Genomic DNA, 25,257 nt, shown 5'->3' with positions numbered 1-25,257 from the left:
ATAGGACAGGTCTGTCCTTGTTAGATGTCCTGTGCAGTTTAATAGAGTCAGAAAGTGCCGACAGTCTGGATGCACTCCAGAAAAGCATGCAAACCTTCAGGTAATCAGACCTTAGCACATAAGGTTTTGAGGATTATTTGTTAGTATCTGAAATCCAAGTGTCAAATTCTCTTAGAATCATAGAATATCAGTGTTGGAAGGGACCTCAGAAGGTCATCTAGTCCAACCCCCTGCTCAAAGCAGTACCAGTTCCCAACTAAATCATCCCAGCCAGGGCTTTGTCAAGCCTGACCTTAAAAACCTCTAAGGAAGGAGATTCCACCACCTTCCAAGGTAACCCATTCCAGCGCTTCACCACTCTCTGAGTGAAAAAGTTTTTCCTAATATCCAACCTAAACCTCCCCCACTGCAACTTGAGACTATTACTCCTTGTTCTGTCATCAGGTACTACTGAGAACAGTCTAGATCCATCCTCTGTGGAATCCCCTTTCAGGGAGTGGAAAGCAGCTATCAAATCCCCCCTCATTCTTCTCTTCTACAGACTAAACAATCCCATTTCCCTCAGCCTCTCCTCATCTAGTCAGCTAGTCCAGTCCCCTGCATTCATGGCAGAACTAAGTACTATCTAAACCATCCCTGACAGGCGTTTGTCTAACCTGCTCTTAAAAATCTCCAATGATGGAGATTCCACCACCTCACTGGGCAATTTATTCCAGTGCTTAACCACCCTGACAGTTAGGAAGTTTTTCCTAATGTCCAACTTAAATGGCTCTTTCTGCAATTTAAGCCCACGGCTTCTTGTCCTACCCTCTTAAGTTAAGGAGAACATTTTTTCTCCTTCCTCCTTGTAATAACCTTTTATGTACCTGAAAACTGTTATAGTGTCCTCTGTCTTCTCTTGTCCAAACTAAACAAACCCAATTTTTTCAATCTTCACTCATAGGTCATGTTTTCTAGACCTTTAATCATTTTTGTTGCTTTTCTCTGGAATTTCTCCACATCTTTCCTGAAATGTGGTGCCCAGAACTGGACATAATATTCCAGCTGAGGCCTAATCAGCATGGAGTAGAGCAGAAGAATTACTTCTCTTGTCTGGCTTCCAATACTCCTGTTAATACATTTCAGAATGATGTTTGCCCTTGTTGCAACATTGTTCACCTCTTCTCACAGAGATCAGTGTAACTCCACTTACCTTGTTGAAATTGCAGTCGGAAACCAAGAGGTGAAGTTAATTAACCTTGAGACAGTAAATCCCGTTTAGAAATTAGAGGACAGCTTCCAACATGCATGTTCAGTGTGATTTACTATATTTTAATTCCTGTTTTCAACCTTACATTCTCAAGACTTTGTCAGGGCCAATGGAAGAAAATGGAGCAATTAAGCATAAATCATAAACAACAAGGAAATAGTTTTGTTTTTTTAGAATGGTACTTTTTAAACTAGTGTCTGGGTCCATGAATGGGGTTCCTAAACACTACGGAATACAATATTACTAATTAGAATACGGTGAGGTCTCCCAGTGTCTGCACTGGAGCATCTGTGGCAAATAGGAATTTAAAGAAAACACGAGGTAATATGATCACTGAATTGAAGGCACTCTAGAAATGGAAGAGGATAAGCTTTCATCGGATCTGGCAATTACCACACACAGAATGGTGCAGGCAAGCAAGCCAGACGTAGTTCTTGTAGAAAGGAAGACAAATAAGACCATTTGGCAAGATATTGCCATACTTGCAGTCAGAAATATAAAAAAGAAGCAAGAAGAGAAGATGGTGAAGTATGAAGAAGTCAGTAACAAAGTGGATCAATTATGGAAAACTAGAATAAAGAATATCCCAATGATTATTGGAGCACTTGGAGCAATCCCTAAGGGTGTTAATGAGCAGCTCAAGAATACACTAGGACAGGGGTTCTCAAACTTCATTGCATCGGAACCCTCTACTGACAACAAAAATTATTATACGATCCAAGCGGGGGGACCAAAGCCTGAGCCCACCTGAGCCCCACTGCTCTGGACGGGGATAAAGACAAAGCACAAGTCCCACCACCCCATGCAGGTGGGCCAAAGCTGACGCCCAAGGACTTCAGCCCCAGGCATGGGGCCTGTAACCTGAACCCCGTCACCCCGGGCTGAAGCCCTCAGGCCCCAGCAAGTCTAATGCCAGCCCTGGCGACTCCATTAAAATGGAATCATGACGCACTTTGGTGTCCCAACCCACAGTTTGAGAACTACTGCATAGGATATCATGGCCAGCGACCTCCAGAAGACAGTGCACTTAGACACTGTGAAAATGTAAAGGAAAGTCAAAGGAGAGCAAGTGCATTTGAGCACCTGAAATGCGGGAATATTGTGGAGAGTTTAACTAAACTCCTGACTATCCAAACCTATGGAACAGGTTCGTGATCAGGATTTTTTGGTGACTCATGGAGATACATTTTAGACAGTAGCTTTCCCCTTTTTATGCATAATTATCTTGTTTGTTATGAAGGCTTTTTGTTTAACAACACAATATCCCCACTACAGCTGCTAATAGTGTCATTATTTTCCTTGGTCGTGTTGCTTCATGCAGAAGATAACCTATTAGAAGAGCCATACACACAAAGTTGGTGAATCCCTTGTCTGAACAGAGATTATTGATAAGAATGTTACTACAGAATTATTTTGCTATGAATTGCGAAGGTCAGTATTGGATTCTGTCAAGTTTCAGACGCATGACATGTGCTTATGGATTCCATGCAACATCCTCTGTAGCCTTAATTTAGCTGTCTTATTCCAATGGGCTTTACACATGCCCACCTCTGTTGGATCTTTATCTCAGGAATCACAGCAACATGAAGAGTTCTGTAGACCCTCTGTGGCTCTTTACAAATGGATTGTGATGCTGTGAGCTGTAGTAGTCTAATATAAAACAATAATTATTGTTAGAAAGTTGGTCTTCTATTGGACCAACTTCTATTGGTGAAAGACAAGTTTTTGAGCTACACAGAGCTCTTCTTCAGGTCTCAGTACCTTCCTCAGACTTGAAGAGGGAGAGCTCAATGGTTTGAGCATTGGCCTGCTAAACCCAGGATTGTGAGTTCAATCCTTGAAAAGGCCATTTACGGATCTGGGGATTTAGCAGGGGGTTGGACTAGAAGACCTTCTGAGGTCCCTTCTGACCCTAATATTCTATTCTAAGAAGAGCTCTATGTAAGCTCAAAAGCATGTCTCTCTCACCAACAGAAGTTGGTTCAATAAAAGATATTCCCTCACCCACCTTGTCTTTCTAATATCCTGGGTCTGAACACTGCATACAATAATTGTCATTTAATATTTACATTATAGTATAGCCCACAGACCCCAATTAGAATCAAGACCCATTGTGCTAGGAGCATATTCTGGACACAACAAAGAGGTGCTGAAGTTGAGTTGTATTCTAGCTAGCAAGGCTGGAGGTTGGAAACCTGATCTGGTACGTGATACGATGCACACATTGCTTTTGTTGTGTTGTAACATACCATTGCCCAGAGGTACCTTGAGTTGTGAGGGCCAACCCCTGAGTGTTGAGAGGAAGAGAAAGCTGCAGTCCGCTATGGGTGGACTTCTCTCATGGCAGCTCTTCCCTGGTGATTTTGTTTCAGACTATAGCGATGCTGTTTCTGTTGAACTCTAACTTTCAGTATCAGGTTTAGTGCATTAGACTTCCTCCAGCACAGCTGGTAAAAGCAAGCTTGGATTTCCACCCAGACCATTGAGCTAACCCAATAATTAACATGATGCTCATCTTCATGTTGAACTGACACGGGTCAGATGAGTCTCTTAGGCTTTAACCCTTAGAATGCTGAGGACAGCTGTATTTTCAGCTCAGTGTTCTAAATGGAGGGGGTGAGGGGCTGGAATCAGACTCTCCTTTTCCTTCCCCTTGTCGGTTCATCCATCTTGCACCAGAGGAGAATCTTTACAACTCCCTGATACCCATTTCTCTGAACAGTCCTCCTGATGTGAACCACCTCCACCCTACTGGTTCCAGCTGGAGGGAGTAATCTGTAACTAGCAGCAGAGAGAGATGGGTCCTGTCAGGAAGGCAGACCACAGGAGCAAGGGGGGTTGAACAACAACATAGGGTCAGGCGGCAGCACATTTGGAAAGACCCAGTCCCAAGCTGTTGCACTTTCCCTCATTCATCTCTGTCCCAGAGTCCCCGTCAGCAGCTCCACAAACTGGTTGATCCCCACTGTATTATATGTTACACTCAGATCAGGCCACTGTTTTAAACTGGAGCATTTTATTAAAAGTTTTTTCAGAATCAAACAAAAGTCCCACTTCTGGAGCATCTTCTAGAAGCACCCGACTCTATTTTGATTTCATCCTGCTCCCCTGCGCTGTATCCCGTTCCAAACCTTAAAAGTACAGGCCATAGGAAAATATAGCAATGGCATTCCATCCAGTTCTTTGCCCAAAAAACAGTCCACGTTTCTGGTACCATATATATCTTAATGTATGAGTGCTACATATACCCCTGGAGCCAAACCCATCTCCGGTTTAAGACAATGGCTACTCTGAAAGTGAATCTGGCTACTTGGAATTAAGCAGGTGTCCTAGGGCTTAAGCTTTGTTGTATGGTGAGTTGGAAAATAGCCTTGTGCTTGCTATCATGTTAGAATTCTCGCCCACCAATCCGTAGCCCCAAATTCCCCCATGCTTCCCTAATCCTCTTTCCTTACTTGACTACCTTGTGCACTGTGTGGGCGCGTGGACCATGCAAATGACAGTCTCTCTCCTTGCCAAGGCAAGTGAAACAAACAGCACAGGAACAGAAACGTAGACAAACGAACAAAAAGAGCAATAATGTGATTGAGCATCTAGATTAAATCAAGAGCAAAACTGTAATTGCCAGCAAGGTAAATACATTCATTCTCAAGAAAATGCATATTTTTATCTGTGTATTATTTGAAGTTGCTGATCAAGGCAAATAACAAATCCTGTTACGTAGTCAAAGAATACACGCTGATATAGACTTAGCTGAGTCTTGCTATGAACGAAGCATAATTGGTGGTTATGTCTGCTGTATTAATAGGCAATGTGACATTTCACTGAGCTTTCCTCTCATAGGTATAATTTCTCCGGGTGAGTGTCTTCATTGCCTTCCAGCCAGGCTGTTACATTGCAGAGCAGCTCTGTTGTTTGATTTTGACTAAACTGTGAATGGCCAAACCTTTCCCCTGCAATGAGGGAAGCTGGTCTCCCTGCCTTTCTGCCTCTGTAATTATATGTTGCTTTAAGGGAGATCTCATTTTGAAAGGCACAAAGTACTTGAGGGAAAGACAGGCTCCTTTCGCACCACTGGTAGCAGCCACAAATTAGCCTACCCTATCATCTGTGTGGAGATAGAACATCTCCTATATATTTATAATTGCAAGGCAAGCATCTACTTATTCCCCACCCACGCCCTAAGCCAGGCTTGGGGAGGAGTGGAGCTGTAGCACTTCAATGGAGGCTTCCTGAGTCATTTTGTCTGCAGAGGAGTGGGTTCTTAGGCACTCCAGGGCAACATGCTCAGCAGCCTTTAAAGCTCTGAAATCCACCTCTCTGCAGAAGACCAGCACGAGGTCTATGCATCACTAAAGCTTTATCCGAGGGTTTAAGTGAGACTTACGTGGTGCACTGGGCTTTTGCTGGCCCAGAGCACAGTGGTGAATTTTACTTATAGGCGATATCTGCACTGCAGCTGGGTGCAGGTAATTCCCAGACTGGGGAAGTATATACATACACTCTTAGTCTTTAAGACCAGAAGGCACCATCATGATCATCTAGTCTGACCTCGTGCACATTGCAGGCCATGGAATTTTGCTCACTCACTCTTGTAATAGACCCCTAACCTCTGGCTGAGTTACTTACTCCTCAAGGAATTCTGTGCCAAAAAAATAAAAATTCTGCCCAAAAAGATAAAAATTCTACACACAGTATTTTAAAATTCTGGAAAATTCTGTGTATTTTATTTGTCAAAATAACACAATGTAATCATGCCACTTTCAATTACTTTGGTAATTTATTTCAAAATACCTGCCAGCAAATATGTTTGTAACAATACAGACAACAACAAAAAAAAGACTCAGGAAATGTTTTTTGACAGATAGATTCCTTAATAGGCAAATTAATACCGAACTTTGCGTAATAATTCATTTAAACTACAGTACAGAACTATATTCCCACACCCTTCAGAACCAGTGCAAAGGCATACTAGGGGAGTCAGGGGTAAGCAGGGAGTTGAGCGAGAGGGAAGTAATTGCTGTGAGGGAGCCTGGGGAATAAACTTGGAGGATTGTTGGGTGTGGGTGGGAGAAGTATGGAGCAGGTTTTTGGGGGGTAGGAGAAGATTTCATATAGTTGGGGAGCCTTCTCCATGCAGACTCTGACTGCCCCTAATCTTCCCCATTCAGTCAGGCACATCTGCCCCTGTCCCAATGTGTCTATGCATCCACATGTGTCCCTGAACTCCCACTCAGCCACTCCTCCTTCCCACTGTCCCCAAGTGGCCCTGCATCCCCACTCCCATTCAGCCCTCAGCTCAGTGCTATCATCCCTCTAGCTCCTGTGCACCTACCCAGTTTGTCCCCCCCACCAGCCCTTCTAAACCCCAGTCTTTGACCCTGCCAGCAGCCCTACATGCCCTGCTCTGCCTGATTCCCCCATATCCTGTGTCTCTTCAGCTGGCCCCACAGACAGGGTACTGGTTAGGAAGGCAGCCACTGCCTCCTCTCTCTCTGTGACTGGCTGCTCCAGCACAAAGCTGGCTGCCCTCTCTTCTGGCACTGCAGCTGCCCTTGGTGGGAGAAAGGTATAATTGCAGCACCTCCATGGCAACATCTGTTTTCTGCAGGGGAAAAAAAATCTGTGGGAGACAGGAATTCTGTGCATGCGCAGTAGCACAGAATTCCCCCAGGAGTAAAATCACTGGAGTCCTCTAATCATGATTTAAAAACTTCAAGTTACAGAGAATCCACCATTTACCCTAGTTTAAACCTGCAAATGACCCATATCTCATGCTGCAGAGGAAGGTGAAAGACCTCCAAGGTCTCTGCCACTCTGCCCTGAAGGAAAATTCCTTCCCAACTCCAAATATGGTGATCAGTTGGATCTTGCCAGAATGCTCAGGATCCAACAGCCAGACACCTGACAAAGAGTTCTCTGTAGTAACTCAGAGCCTTCCCCATCTAGTGTCCCATTATCCACTATTGGGGATGTTTGCCCCTATCAGTCACAGACTGGCTGCATGCCATTATAGGTGGTCTCATACTATCCCTTCCGTAAACTTATCAAGCTCAGTCTTGAAGCCAGTTAGGTTTTTTGCCCCCACTGCTCTCTTTGGAAGGCTGTTCCAGAGCTTCGCTCCTCTGATGGTTAGAAATCTTTGTCTAATTTCAAGCCTAAACTTGTTGATGGCCAGTTTATAGCCATTTGTTCTTGTGTCCTCATTGACGCATAACTTAAATAACTCCTCTCCCTCCCTGCTATTTATCCCTCTGATGTATTGATAGAAAGCAACCAGATCACCATCAGCATTCGATTGGTTAGGGTAAACAAGCCAAACTTCTTGAGTCTCCTCTCTGCACCTTTATCTGTTCCAGTTTGAATTCATCTTTGTTAAACATGGGACACCAGAATTGCACATAGTATTCTGGATGAGGTCTCACCAGTGCCTTGTGTAATGGTAATAATGCTTCCTTTTCTCTGTTGGAAATACCTCGCCTGATGCATCCTAAGATTGAATTAGCCTTTTTCACAATCTCATCGCCTTGGTGGATCATAGTCATCCTATGATCAACCAATACACCTGGGTCTTTCTCTTCCTTTGTTGCTTCTAACTGATTTACGTCCCCAGTTTATAGCAAAAGTTCTTGTTATTAGTCCCTAATTGCGTGACCTTGCACTTGGCACCGTTAAATTTCATCCCATTTCTATTACTCCTGTTTTGAAAGTTATCTAGAGCAGATATTCAGGTCCTTGTCGGTATTGGCAATACCACCCAACTTTGTACCATCTGTAAATTTTATTAGCACACTCCTACTTTTTGTGCCAAGGTCATTAATGAAAATGTTAGGTAAGATTGGTCCCAACACCGATCCCTGAGGAACTCCACTAGAAATGTCCCTCCCACCTGACAGTTCACCTTTCAGAATGACCCATTGTAGTCTCCCCTTTAACCAGTTCATTATCCACTTTTCAACTCTCATATTAATCCCCATCTTCTCCAGTGCAACTAATATTTTCCCATGTGGGCTATATCAAATGGCTTACTAAAATCCAGATGGATTACATCTGCATTTCCTTTGTCTAAAAAACCAGTTATCTTCTCAGAGAAATATCAGGTTGGTCCGGCATGATCTACCTTTTGTAAAATCATGTTGTATTTTATCCCAATTACCATTTACCTCTATGTCCTTAATCACTTTCTCTTTCACAATTTTTTCCAAGACCTTACATACAGTTGAGGACAACCTAATGAGCCTTTAGTTTCCTGCATCACTTCTTTTCCCTTTCTTAGAAATAGATATTCTATTGGCAATTCTCTAGTTATAGGGTACAATGCATGAGTTTATGGCTTCGTTAAAAGATCTTGCTATTGGGCTTGCAATTTCATGTGCCAGCTCCTTTAACATCCTTGGATGGAGATTATCGGGGCCCCCTGATTTGGTTCCTTCACCTGTTTGAGTTTGACTTCCATCTTGGATGTGGTAATTTCTACTTCTATATTCTCATTTCCATCAGCCACCCTGCCAGTGCCTCTAAGGCAGGGGTCCCCAATGCGGTGCCGACAAGTGACGTCATCGAGAGGCGTTGCCCCCAAATTTCTGCGGCATTTCAGCGGTGATGCCTCTCGAAGACGCCACTTGCCGCTGACAAGCGCCGTCATTGAGAGGCATCACGCCCGAATTTCTGTGGCATTTCGGTGAAAATGCCTCTCGATGACGCTGCTTTCTGCCAACAGGTGACGTCATCGAGCGGCGCCGCCACCAAAATGCCGAAGAAATTTGACGTCATTTCGGTGGGCGCTCCACCGCCGCCACAGTCCATCATCTCGTGCCCGCCAAACTAAAAGGTTGGGGACCACTGTTCTAAGGTCTTCATTACCCTTATTAAAAACTGAGGCAAAGTATTCGTTTAGGCATTGGATCATGCCATCAGTGCTTAGCAGTCCCACATCTTTCCTTGTTTTCTTTTTATTGATATGGCTATAGAGCCTTTTACCATTAGTCTTAATTTCCTTTGCAAGGCCCAACTCTGCTTGGCTTTTTGCAGTTCTCGCCTTTCCCCTACACTTTCTGATGTCCAAGAGGTAGCTTTCATTGCTGATCCATTCCATCTTCTATTCCTTGTCGGCTTTCTGCTTTCTCTTAATAACTTGTTTGAGATGCTTGCTCATCCAGCTTGGTCTGCAACCATTACCTATGAGGTTTTTCCCTTTGCTTGGGATGCAGACTTCAGGTAGTTTCTGAAACTTTAACTTAAAGTAATTCCAACTCTCCTCCACATTCAGTTTCTTGAGTTCTGCAGTCCAGTCCACTTCCCAGCTAATTCCCTTAATTTTTTTAAGTTTACCCCTTTGAAATCAGCTACCCTAGTTGCAGACCTGTTTTTGTTTATTGTTCTGTTTAGTTTAAACTGAATTAACTCACAATCACTTGAACCAAAGTTGTTTCCTACAACCAGTTCTATGAGGTCCTCACTACTCACCAATACCAAATCTAAAATGGCATCCCCTCTTGTTGGTTTGGTGAAGAAATCTGTCAGCTATCACATCCAGGGAAATCTGGGCCCTACCATTATTAGTACCACTTGTCCTCTAAGCTATATCTGGGAAATTAAACTCTGCCACAATCATACAATTCCCAGTAATGTTTATTTCATTAAAAACAGGCTAGTGTGTCAAAAATAGCAGTGTGGCTATGGCGATACAGATAGTGGCGTGGGCTATCCACCAAAGTGGACCTAGTATCTCAGATGCAATTGCATTCCAGAAGCTAGACTCACGCATAATGATCTAGCCCAATTAAAACATAACTGGCCAGATCGATGGCGCATGCAAGGGACTTCCCAAATTACATCAAGAGCCGGACCAAAAGTGTTAAGTCCACATTTTTTAATGTGGGCTAATATTCATAGGAAATTGAGGTTGCGCATTTGTTTGGCTAACATATCCCTATTGTGTGTAATCCTGTACACTTCCCTAGCATCTGGCTACATACTGTATTTATCTCAGCACTCCTTGATTGTAAATTGGCAGATCTATTGTGGAGACAGGCACAGGATGTGACATGTAATTTAAAGCTTTCATTGCTGTGTTGGGCTGTGCAATTTGTTTGATCCGTTTGGAACCAGACTTACTGCATCCAAATTCACTGTACTTCATTATTGCTGAAAATGAAAATCACACTGCTGTAATTTTACATTGTATGGGAAGGAAGAGCCAACCTGGGAGCCACTGTTAAGCACTAATCCCGTCTTTCTGCATTAATATTTTGTTATTGGGTTTTTTTTATGAGCACCTCCTATACTTGCTTCCTTTCTGCCAGATGGTGAAATGAGCAGTGCTACTTGGACTACAGCAGTTGATACTCTTTGTGATGTGGCTGCTGCAGCTTAAAACTCCAGGTGTTCAGAAGCAATCGGTCTGGCCAATGGCTGGTTGAATATGATATTATGGAATATTGAAAGTGCAGGGAACAATGAGAGGAAAATAAACATAAGACACATATTTGAATGGTTAGCATAACATATTTGTGTCTGGTGTGGAACAGCTGGCCGCATTAATGCCTTCTATCATAGCAGGGCCTGCTAATCACTTTGTCAGTTGCTTCTTTCATTTTTAGTCATTTGACAGTATTTATTTTTATTAAGAGAAAAATAAGCAAAGATCCTGATTCTGCCCTCAGACTCACTGACCTCAATTAATAGAGTAGGTGAAAAAACTGAAACATTTCTCCTTTTTTCATATCCCCCTCGCCCCATTAAAATACAAAATATAGACAAATTTCACTGAAAACTCTCATTCTGGCACATTTCCATCTGCTCTCCTGCCATTCAAGTCCTTGAGAACCACATGTGTCCCTCCCTGGACAGAATTTGACCCAAGCAAAGGAGATTATTACACCGGGAAACACCTGAATCTCTCTCTCAACTGTAAACTCTACAACACAGTCACATGCACAAAGCATGGGATCATCATGAGATAGATCCGTAAAAGAAATCACACCACTCAGCACATGAGATTTATTTAATCACATTTTGGATAAGCTATAAGAATAGAAAGAGAACTTCTTTTTCTCTTTAGGTGCTTATATGCCCCCACATTGCCATAGCATCTGTCCACCTCCCAGCTATTGACGGGTTTATATGCAGAATAGTGCTGTGATGTAGAGATTATTTCCCTCATTTTACAGATGGGAAACCAAAGCACTAAGTGTTTTAAGTGACTTGCCTGAGGTCACACAGGAAGTCTCTGGCAGGGCTGAGACAAGAATCCAGATGTCCTAAATGTAATCCAATCCTCAGTTATCCTTTCTCCACACTCACCTCCCCTTTGGACCATACACCAGATTTCCATTGTTTGTCGGTGTGCCCCAAGACCTGGTAGAGCCGGATTCCAAAATGAGTATATGGTGCACCCCTCATATGTGCACACTCCAGTTCCTGCATCCAGCTTCCCTTCCACAGTGGAGCCTCCTGGGTTCCTCTGCAGATCGCCCTCTGGGCCTGCAGAAAGATCAGCCAGATCTGCCAGGCCAGCCTTGACTGGAAACACCTTATGTGTCTCTGGAGTATCCAGGTGTTTCCATAGATCTCCGCATAGGGGAATCTAGAGGTCTCATTGGATGCCATTGCATGATATTAGTTTGTGGTGTCTGTTACTTCCTCCCAGAAGCAAAACTTTTTCATTAACAGGAGTGTAGACATTAAAAATGGAAAATTGCTTTTCTGGGACATCGAGTTTGGCAGTTCTAGAATTGTTACCAGTTCTGGAATTCTAGTTCTAGAATTGTTACCAGTTTAGTGCTGTCCCCCTTCTTATTAAGTATAGGGACTAGCACTGGAACTAGTAAGCTCTCTAATACTGGAGTGAACTTTTTATGTGCACACCATGTACTAGCAAAGGAAAGAGTGAATTCAACTTTCCTAGGATACCTGAAACTGGTTCCTAGGAAAGGATTTTTTCCCTATATATAGTGAAAAAATATAGGGAAAAAATCCAGATGTGGACTTGTGTGCTTTACTTGTATAGGTCTATATCCATAACTGGACAAGCACATCTGTCTCTGTGTATGTGTGCATGTTTGTGTGAGCAACACAGATGTGCAGAAGAGTATCAATTCTGCCGGTGAAATTTATAAACTTCAGCTTAGTTTTCTTGCAGCAACATTCCCTTCCCCCACTTACTCACCTGTTCGCCAAAATTGAGAATAAGCATTTTAAAGGCAGCAGTCAGGGAAACCCAGTGGGGGAAGTTTAGACAGCTTTGTGACAGTTACACACGTCTGGTGAAGGAAGACCAGTGAAATTATATTAAACATATGAGTCTATTGTTAAACAATTTGTTTTATTTTAACAGGCAGTCATGCTAGAGGGCTCTTTTGGTTTATGAAGTGGTGAGATGTTTGGTACCAAGACAATAAGAGTATATTTTACTTTTCTATAGTACCTTTCATCTCAGAGGCTCTTAAAGTTCTTTACAGATTACAGATACGCAACAGTGCTGAAATGCAACCACCTCTAAGGTGAAAGAGCAGACAGCTGGCACACAACTCTATGCAAAACAGTGGGAAGAGGGGAAATTTTGGCTGAGAACCTACCGCATCAATAAAATGTGTTTGTGTAAACAGATCTTAGCCTTTCACAGGTCAACTTTCTATTTAACTGTGAAAACAACGGGGAGTCTGGTGGCACCTTAAAGACTAACAGATTTATTTGGGCATAAGCTTTAGTGAGTAAAAAACCCACTTCTTCAGATGCGTGGAGTGAAAATTGCAGTTACAGGTATAATATATATTGGCCCATGAAGAGAAGGGAGTTACCTTACAAGTGGAGAATCAATGTTGACAGGGCCAAATCAGTCAGGATGGATGTGGTCCACTCCCAATAATTGATGAGGAGATGTCAATACCAAGAGAGGGAAATTGCTTTTGTAGTGAGCCATCCAGTCCCAGTCCCTATTCAAGCCCAAATTGATGGTGCTAAGTTTGCAAATGAATTGTAGTTCTGCAGTTTCTCTTTGAAGTCTGTTTTTGAAGGGATATTTTTGTTGAAGGATGGCTACTTTTAAATCTGTTATTGAGTGTCCCAGGAGATTAAAGTGTTCTCCTATTGGCTTTTGTGTGTTACTGTTCCTGATGTCTGATTTGTGTCCATTTATTCTTTTACATAGAGACTGTCTGGTTTGGCCAGTGTACATGGCATTGCTGGCACACGATGGCATATATCACATTAGTAGATGTGCAGGTGAATGAGCCGCTGATAGTGTAGCTGGTGTGTTGGGTCCTAGAATGATGTTGTCAGAGTAGATATGGGGACAAAGAAGGCAACGGGGTTTGTTACGGGGATTGGTTCCTGGGTTAGTGTTTCTGTGGTGTGGTGGGTAGTTGGTGAGTATTTGCTTCAGGTTGGGGGGCTGTCTGTAAGCGAGGATTGGCCTGCCTCCCAAGGCCTTTGAGAGTGGGGGATCATTTTCCAGGATAGGTTGTAGAAATATTGAAAATTGTTGAAAATAATGGAATTGTTATTGAAAATTGTTGAAAATAGCAGAACGCTGCTGGCCATCACATACATCCCCCAGCTAAAACCTCTTCAGCGCATCATCAATGATCACTGGTTGACCATGAGCATAAACCATTCTTTTCTGTCTTCAGGTTATGGGCCTGAGTTTTAATTCAAGGGAATTTCGTCCGCTTACAGACGGACCTCAACCATAGCACCGGCTTCCGAGTACTCCAGCTCTGTTGTGACTCTATCCTGTTTTCCAGAGTAGATCTCAATTTGGCAGTGCAATATTAGCACAATTTAGAATTTTACAGACTCAGGGGAGTCATTGGGAGCTGTGTGCACAAATCCTGGGCAGAATCTGGCCTGTGAATTCTAACTGTTCTGTGCGGTTAACATTTGCACTTCTTTGCTGGTCCATGTGTGTTTCAAAGAGACATCCTGGACTAAGTGAGAAGCAGTCTCTGCTGTTGGTTTGTAATGTCTGATTTTCTCTTGACTGCACAGGGCAAGAAGGGTGAAGTTGGTCTCCCGGGTCTCGATGGCTTGCCTGGACCTCAGGTGAGTGACATTTATGCTTGTTTCTTTAGAAACACAATAGCAATAAAACCAGACATGACAGAGTTTTGGTAAAAAGCGACACCCCTGTATGAATAACATTTGTTCTTAAGAAGCCCTCAGGCAGACAGCAGTGCTGCATACAATGAGTGGCACTGATTCTCCTTTTCTTTACACCAGTTTTACAGTGGTGTAACCCCAGGAGCATGAATGGAGTTATTCCTCTTTTACACCAGTCTGAGTAAGAAGAGCCAGGCCCAGTGTCTCGCATTAACTTTAATCTTTCTTAACAGTCTCTCACGAGGTACCTGAACCAGGGCATTCTCTGGACATCACTTTTACATCACTATTCCCAGAGTGAGAGCCTCTCGGTTTACAGTACTTAGAGCAGCATCTCTGCAAATTACTGACTGTGTGAACTGATCATTGCAGAAAGATGCCCTGTCAGTGCAGCAGGGGAAGGGGCTATTTAAACCTTGCTTTGCTATTGGTCAGGTGGCACATCCCATGGAGGCCTCTGGGGTTCACTTTTCCTTTAGGGGAGGAAGGGGAGGAGGGTGGATAAAGAAGATAGAGACGGAACTTTCTTTAACAGGATGTGTTTGCAGTTCAGTTCTCCAGAGCAAGGGAGATTCCCACTCTTGGGTCTGTACTCACATAGCCCATTGTTCTAAGGCTACTGGGCCGGCTTCTGACCTCTGCAGGGGTCAGTGGCGTTGCATGAGCAGTACATTAAGGCAGAATTTGGCCCGTTGGCTCGAGCATGGGGTGACATATGCCCTGCAAGGGGACCACATTGTCGCTTGGCGCCTCCAACTCTCATTTCCTTTCCAGCGGCTTTTGTAAGCCATGCAAGATGATCTAAAGGAGCGGTGATTCACAACTGTTTCTGTACAGTGACCCCATCTTGCAACAGAAAAATGCTTTGGGACTTTGTCACAGGATGAGTGGCTCCTTTAAGGGGAAATGGGGCCAACTCTACCTATGCCCTAATAAATTGGCTTCTTCCCAGCTTGAGGAGATGGGACTAAGGGAGTCAGCTAGGGTGACCAGATGTCCCGATTTTATAGAGACAGTCCCAATTTTGGGGTCTTTTTCTTAGATGGGATCCTATTACCCCCAACCCCCTGTCCCAGTTTTTCACACTTGCTGTCTGGTCACCCTAGAGTAAGCTGACTCGTTAAAAGACACCTAGGCCTTAGACAAGGGCTGAGAGAGATCGGTCTGGGGGAGGAGCCGCAGGGACCGCCTCCTTTGGGAGGTCCTGAACCAGGCTCTACAGGAGAACAGTATGCCAGGGAAACCAGCCTAGATGCTGAGTGCTCAATACAGAGCAAACTGGGGCAGAAAAGCTCCCACCTGAACTCTATATGAGCTTTAATGATGGATTTCATTTGCGAACTTTGAGGATTGTTTTGAATTATTTGTTATTAAACCAGCCCTGGTATTAGCAGCAAGAAAGCCTGTGTGAAGTTTACTAAAGAGTCCTGAAGAGGAGGAAAACTGAGGCAGGGTACTGCATAGCTCCTGCTGGCAATGAGGGAGTTCTCAGGAGGTGACTGCCCTGTTACAGAATCCCTTCTCTTCTCACCATAAGGAAAGGGAAGATGTCGCATACCCTCTCGACCCGTCTGTGACCACACTCCCCAATTGAGTACCCAGGAGAGAATATAACAACACATTAATCCCCTTTTTAATAATACATTATCAGTCCTAAGATTGGGGAATTTAGCTCTACAATCAGTTAAACTTTCAGACACAGAAAAGTCTAGATTCTACAGTGATGGGTTATATATACGGTGAATAAGACACAGTTAACTTTTGGTTGTTTTTGTTTTGCTGATACTTATTATTTCCCCTGGCAAGTAATGCTCTTGTTACTAGGAAACATCAGCTAGAAATGGATTCTATAGCAAATGTTCTGTATTAAGCTGTTGAGATGACTGTGAAAGCCATCAGAGACAAAATCCAGTAGTTTGCTATGTTGATTCAGGTGAAGCCCATTACAGCCAATTTAGAATGCTGCCATTTTGGGTCTGCGTCTTGCAATGTCTGTGCTTTTCGGGACTCATTTCATTCTGCAGCATCTGGTTCAGTAGTTATTCAGCAGCTGTGGGGAACGGGAATGTATTAATGTGTTTTCAGATACATTTTAAAGATTTCTTTGTAATGTTGGATGACATTAAAACTTCCCGTTGAGTGTTATGGACATTATGAACAACCCAGTTTTTAAAAAAAAAAAAATACAGTTCCGGATTTCTGTCTCTGAATTAATAAATAATTAACGATTACACGATGAACATAATTCTACTTTAACTGAAGCTCTGCGGGGGTTTTTATAAACTTTCAGGGCACTATTTCAATATTCCTGATGAAAAAGATTGCTGATTTTGCATTACGCAGCTTTTCCCTTAGCACTAGCAAAACGAAGCTTGCACATTTTATGTTGATCAGAAAGAGATAAAACTTCAGTACCATCAAGGGATTTTTAAATTGACTGACCATTTGCTGTTCCTCTATTTATATTAACTTTAAGAATAAAGAAAATGATGCATGTTCTTGTAACAGCACCCTGAGCTGGGCATGTGACTGCAGACTTCCAGACACGTTGGATAAAAAGAGCTTCAGATTTGGTCATAATGACAGCACCTTCCACCTTATGGCACTTTTTAATGGCAGGTTTTATGGGTTTTTTTGTTGTTGTTTTTTTACCATTGCTGCTTTATTGTCTTTTAAGTACACCAGCGCATGGATTCATGGAACACTCAAGAGGAAAAGAGAATGTCTCAGATGAGGTCCTTAAAGAACAGTCACAGGTTCTGCCTTCTCCTGCTCAAAATTCTACTCTGGCTACATCTACACTACCATAGTAAGTCAACCTACGTTATGCTACTACAGCTATGTGAATTATGTAGCTGGAGTCGACGTAGCTTAGGTTGACTTACTGTGGTGTCTACATGGTGCTGGGTCGATGGGAGACACACTCCCATCAACTTACTTTACTCTTCTCATTTTGGGTGGAGTACTGGGGTCAACCAGAGAGCGATCTGCGGTCAATTTGGTGGGTCTTCACTAGACCCACTAAATCGACCCCTGGTGCATCAATCTCCAGAGCTTCGGTCCAACTGTAGTATAGACCCCATTGGAGTTGGGGTAGAGCACAGGACAGATGCAATCATGGGATCACAGCACATTTTCACACATGCTGCGGGGCGTGAGTGGGTTGAACCAGTGTGTGTCTTTATCTAGGGCCATTGAATGAGAATGATTTGTGTCTAGGAGGAGACGGGGCGCTGAGTGAAAGCTCAATTCACATGGGGCAGTGGAATACCTCGCAGCAGTTCTTGTCCTCCCTGCCTGTCTCTGATGGCTGTCCGGGAGGAAGGGAAAGATCCTGTGACAGGTTGAGAAAAGACTATGAGATGACACCAGTGCCTATGATAACATCCCCTCCCTCCACAAAACACGTGACACTTCTCAGCTTGTGTGAAGAACTGGTTGAAAAATAGGATAGAGCTTTTGTGACAACTCTTTTTTCACGAATATTTCAACCAAAAAAACTTGTTGCAATTGAGAATGTGGAATTTTTTTCAGCCAGAACCAGTTGTGTGTGAGCTGCTATTGAGTGCACATTTTCTACATCTGCCTCATCTATTTAAGCAAAATTAATATTTGTATTTCGCAAGCACTAGCAATGGTATAAGAGCTTCTGTAGAGTAGCACAGTAGGAGAAGAGCTAATGTAAATAGGCTGAGGCAGTTTTTCCTCCTGCTCTGAGTAGATTTGTTTGGGATAGTGATAAAAACACCTGAACCCATCTACACTAGTATCTTAACAGTGGTGCAAGAGCAGCATTAATGACAGTTGCTGGAATCTGGGTACAGAACTGGGTACTGACAGTTGCTGGAATCTGGAATCTAGTTTAGATTCCCACATAGATCCAGAGCACTTCTGATTTCTGATTACCTTTTTAAAGAGATCTTGTGTATAAACCTAGGATGTGCTGAGTTCTTAACATCCTATTTACGTGGTAAGACTTTAGTAAGGGGTGTGTAAAAATCAGAGATGTGCCTGAACTGCAAAACTTAGATCTGAATCCAAACTCTCCCAAAGGTCTTGAAGTGGGAGGATTGGTGCAGGACCATCTTTGTTAAGAATTGAAACAGGGAAAGGAAAAAAAAAATCTGGAGCCTGTTAGCTTGTTAATAGCATTGAAGCCAAAAAACCCTGATGAATGTTTTCTGTTGTTTTAATTTGTTGTACTGACTGAATAAAAACCATTAAAAACAAACAAAAAGGAGAAATTAAGCTTGTTCATCAATAAACATAAGAAATCCCAGGCTGTGCCTTATGCTAAGATACAAAATTAAGCAAACACTTTTTTTTTTTTTGCTGGAAAGAAGATATTCTCAGTGAGAAACTGCAGTGTACAAAGCTCTGCATTTTTATGGCCTCGGGAGATTATCAGTAATTTTTGTTCAGAAACGTTGGTGCTCCAGTTATCATGCCACTTGGCTTAATAACTAGAGACCTGGTCCATTATGAATGATGCATCAAGCACTTAAAATGATTAAAAAGCCATGCAAGTTAAATGTACATGACTACAGGCCCTTAGGGCCTTGGTTTTCAGTGTTTCCAGCAGTGTCTCTTTCTATATCCTTTTACTATTCTCTTGATTTACAAAACAGGATTTGAGTGGAGAATAAAATTTAGTGTTGTAATGCAACATTTATCAAAAATCTAGCATTGGAAATGTTAGTGTAAGGAGGTGTGGGCAGCAGGCTAGGGGAGAGGTGAAGAACAGATGTAAGGACCCCAAATGGGTGGTTGTTCAGATGTCAGCTGGTTGTAGCAGGCATAGTAGAAAAGGGGAGTTTTGAGATACCGTATATACTCGATCATAATCCAGTTCGTTTATAAGCTGACCCCCCCCTAGATGAGTAAGTAAAAATGGATTTTTTTTATGACCCGTTCATAAGATGACCCTATAATTCAGGGATTGGCAAACTTTGGCTCCTGGTCCATCAGGATAAGCCACTTGCAGGCTGAGACAGTTTGTTTACCTTGAGCATCCGCAGGCACAGAGGTAAACCTAAGTAAACAAAATCTCCCAGCCCGCTGGAGCTGCTCTAATGGGCTGGGTGGCGCGGCCACAGCCTGCTCCGGTGGGCCAGACCGGGCGACATGGCTGCAGCCTGCTCTAGTGGGCGAGGTGGATTTCGCAGCTGCAGCCTGCCAGCCCCGGAGCTGCAGCTGCTTCAGACGTTGTGGGGAGAGCAGCATGGCCAGAAGTGGGGACACTCTGGCTCGGTCTCTTCCCTGCTGGCTCTGCTGCCTCTCTTTGCCCCTCTATTGGGGGGGAGGGGCTGTATCCCACCTCTCCCTCTCTTTACCTGTTGATAAGCCAAACCCCTTCTCTGATGCCTCCTTTTTTTACTAAAATAATTCGGCTTATGAACTAGTATATACGGTACATTGTGAAAAGGATTGGGGATCTTGGGATGACAACAGTGAAGGCCTGACAAAGGAGAGGAGAGAGTGGGAGACTGAGGCCAAGTCTATACTACAGATCTATATTGATATTACTACCTTGCTCGGGGTGTGAAAAATCCCCCAGGGGCTCTGGAACAATTTTTATAGTGGGGGTACTGAGAGCCATTGAACCAAATTGTAAACCCTGTGTCTGGTGGAAATCACTTCAAGCCAAGGGATGCGGCAGCATCCCCAGCACCTCTAGTTCCAGCACCTATGAAATCTGCACCCCTGAATGATGCAATTATATCAGTATAGATCCATAGTGTAGACTTGTGTAGACTTACTGACCTAACCCCCCATGAAGATTTCACTATATTGATGGGAGAGCTTCTCCCGTTAACACAGCTACCACCTCTCCAGGAGGTGGATTATTTATACTGACAAGAGAAGCTCTCCCGTCAAGATAGGTAGCATCTTCAGTAGGTGCTGCAGCTGTGATGCTGAATGTGAAGTCAAGCCCTGAGATGAGGCTGCCAGATGGAACTAGTGAAGATTTAACAAAAGATGAAATTTCAGAGGTTAAGTGGCTGTGAATAGCTCTGCAGATGAGTAAAGACAAACCTAGAAGTTGGAGCTGAAAAAGGCCTATTAGCATGAGTGCCATGTATTTTATTAGCATTATATCAGCAGTCAAATAATTCTGTGTGGCCTAAATGCTGACTCACTCATAAACTGATGAGCTGCCTAAAAACCATTCATTGCAATCTTTGTTACATGGCTTAAGTGTTATATGGATCAAAGGAATGGAGAACCTACCTTCTGAGAGTAGACTTGCAGAACTTGGCTTGTTTTGCTTAACCAAATGAAGGCTGAGGGGAGATATGAGAGCTCTCTATAAATACATCAGAGAAATAAACACCAGGGAGGGAGAGGAGTTATTTAAGTTAAGAGCCAATGGTTGCACAAGGACAAATGGATATAAACTTGCCACCAGTAAGTTTAGGCTAGAAATTAGATGGTTTCTAACCATCAGAGGAGTAAAGTTCTGGAACCGTCTTCTGGGGGAGAGAGGGAACCTAGTTGTGGGAGGGGGATTCAAATTTTCTTCAAGACTGAGCTTGAGGAGTTTATGGATGGGCTGGTATGAGGAGAATGACTGCAATGACAAATATCTCCAATAGACAGAGATGGGACACTAGAAGGGGAAGGCTCTGAGTTACTACAGAGAATTCTTTCCCAAGTGTCTGGCTGGTGGGTCTCGCTCACATACTTAGGATCTAAATGATTCACCATATTTGAGGTTGGGAAGGAATTTTCCCTCAGATCAGATTGGCAGAGACCCTGGATTTTTTTTGCCTTTCTCTGCAGCGTGGGCACGAGATACTTGCTGGTTTGGACTAGAGTAAATGGTGGATTCTCTGTAACTGAAAGTCTTTACATCAAGATTTGAGAACTTGAGTTACTCAACCAGAGCTTATGGACCTACTACAGGAGTGGGTGGGTAAGGGTCAGTAGCCTGCAATGTGCAGGAGGTCAGACTAGATAATCATGATTTACATGAGTCTATGAGCTATCTTAAAAAAACACGCATTGCAATCTTTGTTATACGGATTCAGTATTTGTCTAAGTATATTTAATGGTACAAGTGGCTTTGGACAGCAGCATGGAATATGTGAGCTAAATCTATGCAGCTTCAATTCCAGTCGAAGTTCTCTGGAGAAACCATTATACCCTCATATATACCATGAATAGTGCACCCATTGACCTCTTCCCCAATCCTTTACAGAACAGTGAGCTCAGGCCAAAGCACCTGGTGCTCTGTTTGCATTCGCAGACCTTCCTATGGGGAAGGAGAACCTCATATAGTGGTTGATGAGACTGTGAAAAGTAACTCATGAACAGTTAGAATAAATCTCTCTTTCTCTGACAACCTTCGAAACAAGAAAGGTCATAAAAGGAGAAAGCATCCCACATCATCTCATCTCTGGTACCCAGCTGGGAAGTCACAAGGCAAACCATCCTTCTGATTATGTAGAATGTCAGGTTCTAAAAGCCTTCAGACACTTGAATTAAATTCTTAAGCATGGAGAAGAGTCCCTACGTTAATTTCTGTAAAAAGAGCTGGTTGAAATTCTTCAACCAAAACATTTTCCCACTGGAGAATGTTATTGTCAAATTTTTTTGATTTCCATTGGGAAAGTCCAAACAAAATATTTCAGCTTGAATCAATATTTGGAAAAAAATATTTCAAAATGTCAGTTCAAAATTTAAAAAAAAATCTGAAATTTTGAAACATTTTCTTTTGATCAAAAATGTGAAAATGTTTCATCCAGTGTTTCAAAATTGAATTTTTTCAGAATTTTTCATTGTCTGTCTGAATATTTTTGATATTTTGACTTTTGGTGCATGGGGAACGCTTGCAAGAGCCTTAACCAGTTATAAGGTTTATGTGCACAATTCCTGTGCAATGTAACCAGATGGGAACACTTCACTTTTTTTATAGCCTCTTTACTCAGATGATCTCCTCTCACTTTACAAATGAATTCAGCCTGACAAAATTCCTGTGAAGCAGGCTTCGTCTTCATTTTACAAATGGGGAGACTGAGGCCCAGAGCATGGCAGTAAGTTGCTTAAGGCCACACAAGAAGTCACAGTAGCAAAACCGAGAATAGAACCCTGTTCTCCTAGCTTTGTTCTATGCTCTCCTAGATTGCACTCCCTCTCCTTATCTCTTGATGCTATGTAAAGAAAAAGTTGTATCAGCATAAGTTGCTGAATAAAGGAAATCTCATTCCACCATGATAAAGAGATGTGTTGTCACACGTATGGGATGCGGTTGTGATATCAGCAAGTGACTCACAATGGGGAGGCAAGCAGATTATAAAGGAGAAAAATCCTATTTGCGCCTCAATCTTATGTGGGTGGCAGTTGCATCCAGATTAAAAGAAGGGTGAAGTTCCCACATCGGTTACATTAAAAACATGGAAATATCTATCTTGTTTTTTAATGCCAAGGCAGGTCAGCCAGGTTATAATTGGTTCTACCTCCCACAGCCTATAAAGTGCTTTGCACCTAAGTGACACTTGGAAAGATGTGAAATTGCTTGGTCCTTTGGAAGAAAAGATATCAAACAAAATCAAAGTGAAAGACCCTTGTAACTCAGTGTCCTCCTCTCTCTCAGATCAGAATTTAAAAGGGACTCCACTGGGAACTGGCTTTTGGAAGGAGGGTTTTGTTCTGTACAATTGAATGATCACTAAAAGTGGTCATCAGTAAAACCAAATTCTACTTTAATCTTGATTCTCAGCAACAAGAGGAAAAGGTATATAGAAGACGTGGCATGTGCTTATTGACTTGGGTGAAATATTTGAGGTAAAATATAGCCAATGTATTATAATTATTTGTAGCAGTGCCCACTATGGGGTAGGTCCTTTTCACAGATTCAAGAACAGTCTCTGCTCCAGCGTGCTTGGGTTCTAAGGACAGGCAGAAGTCAGGGGAAGGGGAACAACAATAGGCAATTTGTATACAAGTCAAATTGATTTGCTGTAGGCATCATGTCAGAAAAAACTTTAAGGGGGACCAGGGCATGACAGATTTCTGCAAGTTCTGTGTGTGTGACCATGGCACTTTCTATCTATTGGCTCTGATCAGTTAGGGCAACCGAGCCTGCATGTCCCTGGTGGCAGTAAATCTTCCAGGAGCAAGAGATGTAGTGGTGTATGACTCCTTGGCTCTAGAGCTGGCAGCGTTGCCCAGAAAGCTGGCTGCACCGCACTGTCTTGAAGGTGTTCTCATTCAGTGCATCTCCCAGGGAGCCCTGACAATATAAATTAAAGCTGCCTTCCCCCCGAGGAGGCCTCCACCAGCATAGCTGTCCCACTAGAGTGCAGTTTTGTAGATTGCACATGCCTGCCCCTGTGTAGGTGAATCAGTCTTGTATTTGGGCATAATTAGCCTGCTTTAGGATGTGTCACGATGGTTGTAATAAAGATTGCAGTTGAGATATTAATAGTACCAATAAACATGGACTGTGGAACTCATTGCTACATGATGTTGAGGCCAAGAACTTGGCAAGATTCAGAGAGGGATTAGATGTTTATGTGAATAGCAAGAACATCCAAAGTTTCTATAGTAAATAAATAATAATAATTAATCATTAATAAAGACCTTGGGAATGGATATAAAACCTTATGCTTCAGGTTTAAGTCAGGCTCTGACTATTAGGGGATAGGATGAAACTCTCCTATGGGCAGATATTCCACATCTGCCATGTGTGGGATTTCTTTTATCTTCTTCTGAAGCATCTGGTGCAGGCTACTGTCTTAGACACAATACAGGACTAGACAACTCCTGAGCCGAATCCAGTCTGGCAGTTCCTATGTTCCCCACTATTTAAATACCTGGTAGAGTATGTTTTTCATAGAAATCAGAACTAATTTATATTTAGTTCAGAGTGAGCAGAAGCTCAAAGCCACTGAGTAATTGCAATTAAAAATATATTTTTCCTCTCCTGCATCCTCCTGCCTCTGCTCTTCACAAGACTCCCTTCTTTAACACCTCCTTGGATTCCTGTCTCTGTGCCTTTGTCCATACAGTGCCATGTCTAGGACTCTCTGCCTTGCCTCATTTACAACTGCCATCTCCTTTCTTTGTTCAAATTCCTCCGTAAAATGCATCTCTTCTGAGAGGCCTTTCAAGAACACTGTATATGAATAATTTTAAAAATGCCCAGCCAAGCAAACTTCACGTCAAAGTGGTTTCAGCATTCCAACCATCCCAGGTCGGTCCACCACTGACCCCTTCTTCTCTCCTGTCTGCCTGATCCTTCTGTTTCCATGTGTCATTGGCTTCTACAGGAATGGGATCAACACCTTTGTCTCTGCCTCCAACTCAGAGCTTCCTGCCTTCTTTAATGCCAGTCCCTTTCACTTCCCATGTTCTAAATGTCCTTCTACATTCACCACTGATTGTCTCAACAGTACCTGTTGCTTTGTTTCTTGCACTGGACTGATTTACACTGTTGCTTCTTGCGCTTGATTCTCTCTCACTAGCATAGCTAGGTGCAAATCATCCTGGCCGTGGTCTCTTCCTGACTAGCACGATCCAGTCTTGGGGGAATGCTTTCTGGCTGCAGAGGCCCCCATGCAGGGGAGTCTATAGGAGCTGTGTGCAATTACAACTCTCCTGAGCAGGACTTCTTGCTTAGCCTTAGATCATGCCAACAGAAGTCAGTATAACCTAGGGACTCTGCTCCTAGTCTCCCATGTGATTGTGCATGCACCTCAGGCTTGCTCTAAATAATAATAATGTTATGGTGGTGATGGCCACATATCTATTCTGGCCCGAGTTGCTGTATAGGATACAGAACTGTAGCAAGGCCAGTAAGTCTCAGCTGATCCCATTTCTGATTACTTTGCCCCCTCTACTGGTAAGATGCTGACAATTTTTCAACTCCCTTTTATTCAACGTGTTCTAAAGTCGTAATTTCA

General features: G+C 43.0%; 1 protein-coding gene across 1 annotated transcript in view; it reads left to right on the top strand.

The window, feature by feature from the left end:
• The window catches only part of COL22A1 (collagen type XXII alpha 1 chain), a 327,940-nt gene that overhangs the window by 214,590 nt on the left and 88,093 nt on the right, over nt 1-25,257 (top strand). The window contains 1 exon segment of the mRNA XM_030553879.1: nt 14,240-14,293. Within this exon segment, the coding sequence (XP_030409739.1) occupies nt 14,240-14,293 (54 nt within the window).

Source organism: Gopherus evgoodei, chromosome 2, assembly GCF_007399415.2.
Source record: "Gopherus evgoodei ecotype Sinaloan lineage chromosome 2, rGopEvg1_v1.p, whole genome shotgun sequence".
Taxonomy (NCBI): Eukaryota; Metazoa; Chordata; order Testudines; family Testudinidae; genus Gopherus; species Gopherus evgoodei.
Note: the sequence above shows the minus strand (reverse complement) of the source record. Positions and strands in the feature narration are given on the sequence as shown.